This window comes from Eriocheir sinensis, chromosome 16, assembly GCF_024679095.1.
Source record: "Eriocheir sinensis breed Jianghai 21 chromosome 16, ASM2467909v1, whole genome shotgun sequence".
Lineage (NCBI taxonomy): Eukaryota > Metazoa > Arthropoda > Malacostraca > Decapoda > Varunidae > Eriocheir > Eriocheir sinensis.
Genome location: NC_066524.1, coordinates 18637287 through 18641012, shown reverse-complemented (window position 1 = coordinate 18641012; position 3726 = coordinate 18637287). Strand labels below are relative to the sequence as shown.

The window sequence follows — 3726 nt, the reverse complement described above, 5'->3', positions numbered from 1 at the left end:
ATGAGTTACTTCACTATACAAATGACGTAATTTTCCGCGTTATAGCCCCGTATGATGTGGTTTGTCGGCGGGCGTCCGTTGATTCGTTAATTACCGACGCTAATCACCCTCGCTAATCACCTTCCCTAATTCGAGCCTCATGACGCACCTGCTTGCGCTAATAACACCTGTAATGATGTTATTCCCGATCACTTTCCCTGCCTATGATTTCACTTTTCCTTTCATCTGGTTGGGTTAGAGGGAGAGGGGCGAGCTTTCTCTTTCATTTCATCGCGTTCTGAGTGAATGTAAAAAAGAAAGGTTGACAGAGAACGTATCAAAGAGGAGATAATTAACATATCGGCAATATTTTCTTTACAATATTATCTTGTTTATCTGTGTTAAATTCGTATTCAGAAATAGGATAAAAAAATGAAACCATAGCAAAACAACTGCATAGGAAGAAAAAAATATAAGAAAAACAAATGGAAAATAGAGCAAAAAGTACTAATAAGTGTAAATAATAAATAAATTCAGTACTATAGATTAAAAATAGAAAACAGTTACCAAAGAACAATAAAAGAAAGAACAAAAAAAATAGGATCATAAAAATAAGGAGGTATAATCATCTTTATTGCTGTTTAATCATTTAAGTAATTAGTTTGTGAAATAGATAGTTCGTAAGATAGATAGTCAATTAGATAGTTAGATAGTTACGTGGATAGGTAGTTAGTAGAGGCAGTAAATTAGTTTGCCAGTCAGTTAATTAGTTGGCTAGGTAATCAGCTCTTACGTTCATTAGTAAGTTAGTTGATTGGTTCGTTGCTAATTCAGGCGTTTTGTTAGTTAGCTCGTTAGTTAGTGAAATGGTTAGTGTTCTTTTTTATATTCATTCCTTTTCAATATTTGCCTTTTCTGTATTAATTTCCAATATATGTTTTGTTTTTTTCTATTAATTTCCGATACTTGTTTACCTCCTGTTTCATTCCTGTATTTATGTGTATGTCCCCCTCCTCCCCGCCCCCCCCCCTTCCCTTTCCTCCCATACAATACGCCGGACAAAGATAAGGTGGAAGGTTTATGCCCTCTAATGGTGATGGGGGTGGTTACGGCGGTGTTGGTGGCGGTGTTAGTGGTGGTGGCGGTGGTGAAGTGGGTGGTGATGGCGGTGATAGTTGTAGTGGTGGGAGCAATGACATAAGTAAAAAAAGATTGACAATATGGTGATGAAGGGTGAGAGCAATGACGGTGGTGGTGGTGGTGATGGTGGTGGTGGTGATGATGGTGGAGGTGATAGTATAGATAGTCGTGGTGATGGTGAGGTGATGGTGATGTTAGAGGTGTTGATAGTGGTGGTGATGGTGATGGTGGTGATATTGGTGTTGACAGGAATGCATATAGTGATGATAGAGATGGTGATGTTGATGGTGATGAAAGTAGGGGCTATGCATGTGGTGATGGTGATGATGGTGGTGATGATGGTGATGGTGGTGATGGTGATGGTGGTGATGGTGGTGATGGTGGTGTTGATAGGAATGCATATAGTGATGATAGAGATGGTGATGTTGGTGGTGATGAAAGTAGGGGCTATGCATGTGGTGATGGTGATGATGGTGGTGATGATGGTGATATTGGTGATAGTGAAGGTAGGAGCTATACATGAGGTGGTGGTGATGGTGGTGGTGATGGTGGTGATATTGGTGTTGATAGGAATCCATATAGTGAATGATGATGATTGTGGTGATGGTGAAGGAAGGCGCTATGCATGTGGTGATGGTGGTGGTGGTGGTGATGATGGTGATGGTGGTGGTGGTGGTGATGGTGATGGTGATGGTGGTGATGGTGGTGGTGGTGGTGATGGTGATGGTGGTGATGGTGGTGGTGGTGGTTATGGTGGTGATGGTGGTGCGTGTAATGTCTCTCGTGGTGTTACAGTGACTGGTTGGTTGCATGATATCGTTCCCTTTCCTTCCCTTTCTCCTTTTTTTTCCCTTTCTTTTTTTCCTTATTTTCATTTTTCTTTATATTCTTTACTATATGTTCTCTTCCTTCAATCCCCTTTTTCTCGGTTTTTATTACTTGTTATCATTGTTATTCTTCTACTTCTCCTTATTACTATTATTATTATTTTACTCCTATTTATATTATTATCATTATTATTATTGTTATTGTTATTATTATTCTTTCTCTCATCCATATTCTTATTCTTATCAAACAAATATCTCTCGCTCTTCCTTTTTATGTTTTTATTTTATTTTTCATTTTAATTACTCTTATTTACTCAGCCTCTTTTATTTCCTCTATTCCCCAAATTCGTTTTTCTCTCTATCTTCGTTTATTTATATTACCAAGTTGACCCCAATTTTCTGAAACACGCCGACGTTAACCAGATAGGATGTGGGAGGAGGAGGAGGAGGAGGAGGAGGAGAAGGAAGAGGAAGGGGAAGAGAAGAGCAAGGAGGAAGGAAAAACTCAGAAAGGAAGAAAAATAGGAGATAGAAGAAAGAAATGAAAATACGAAGGGAAAATAAAAAGAAAAGAAAGAAAAAACGAGAAGGAGAAATCGTAGAGAGAGAGAGAGAGAGAGAGAGAGAGAGAGAGAGAGAGAGAGAGAGAGGAAAAAATAAAAAAAATATAAAACACCAAACAATAAAAAAAAGAAAAAAAGGGGACCAAGAAATATGTGCTTGGGGTAAAAAGAAACGGAAGAGGAAGAGGAAGAGGAAGAGGAAGGGGAAGAGGAAGAGGAAGAGGGGGTACTCGTATATTCCCTGGTTAGCCCACTCACCCGTCAGTCTGGGAGCAAAGGGAAGGCCAGTCATGTCTTCCAACGATCAACTCTCAATCAGTTCAAAGTCACAACCATCTTCTTCATCTCCTCCTCCTCTTCTTCCTTTTCTTATCCTCCTTCCTTCCACGTCCTCCTCTTCGTAATCTCTTCTTCCTTTCACTTAGTTCTTCCTCTTCCTCCTCCTTCTTCTTCTTCCTCTTCGTTTTCTCTTCTTCTTTTCTATCCTGCCTCTCTCCCTCTCTCGTCTCCTCTCTTTAGCGCGGCCGCCACTCCCCTAATGAGCAGATAATTGCGTTTCGCTCTCTTATATAGGGTACGATGAGCCTGGTCTGGAGGGGTTGCCATGTACTCATTAGTTGTAGTATCGGTGGTTTGGTGGAATTTATTAGCGGTGTGTTGTTGGTGGAGTTTTTTTGGGGGGTGTTTTTTTCTGTTTTTTTTTTTCGTTTTTTCCGAGTAGATTTTCTTGTATTTTCTTTCTTTCTTTCTTTTTTCTTTCCTCTTCTTCCGCTCTTCTTTTCTTTCTTTCTTTCTTTCTTTCTGTCATTTTTTTGTCTGTCCTAATTTGTTTTTCCTTTTTTTCTCTTTCTTTTGTTTTTGTTCTCTTCCTCGACTCATTTCTTTCTATTTTATCTTTTTTTCTCTCCTTTTTTTGTTTTATTGTTTTAATTCATTCTTCTTTTCTTCTTTCCTTCTTTTTTCTTCTTCATATTTTCTTCTCGTTTATGTTTTCTTTCTTTCCTTCTTCTTCTTCTTCTTCTTCTTTTCTTCTCTTTATTCTTTTTTTCAATTTATAGGAGTTTCTCTTGTGTTTGATGATTATTTTGTTTGTTTGTTTGTTTGTGTGTTTGTTTCTCTTTCGGATGTGTGTGTGGATATGTATTTTATGTATGTATGTATGTATGTATGTATGTATGTATGTGTATAGTGAATCTTCATGGCCTAAGATATTACAG

General features: G+C 38.4%; 1 protein-coding gene across 1 annotated transcript in view; it reads right to left on the bottom strand.

Moving 5' to 3' along the window:
* The window catches only part of LOC126999170 (uncharacterized), a 9532-nt gene extending 6500 nt beyond the window's left edge, over window positions 1-3032 (bottom strand). The window contains exon 1 of the mRNA XM_050861498.1: window positions 2768-3032. Coding sequence (XP_050717455.1) covers window positions 2768-2801 — 34 coding nt within the window. The 5' untranslated portion in view covers window positions 2802-3032. The remainder of the gene's footprint in view (window positions 1-2767) is intronic.
* Between the last annotated feature and the right edge of the window lie 694 nt (window positions 3033-3726).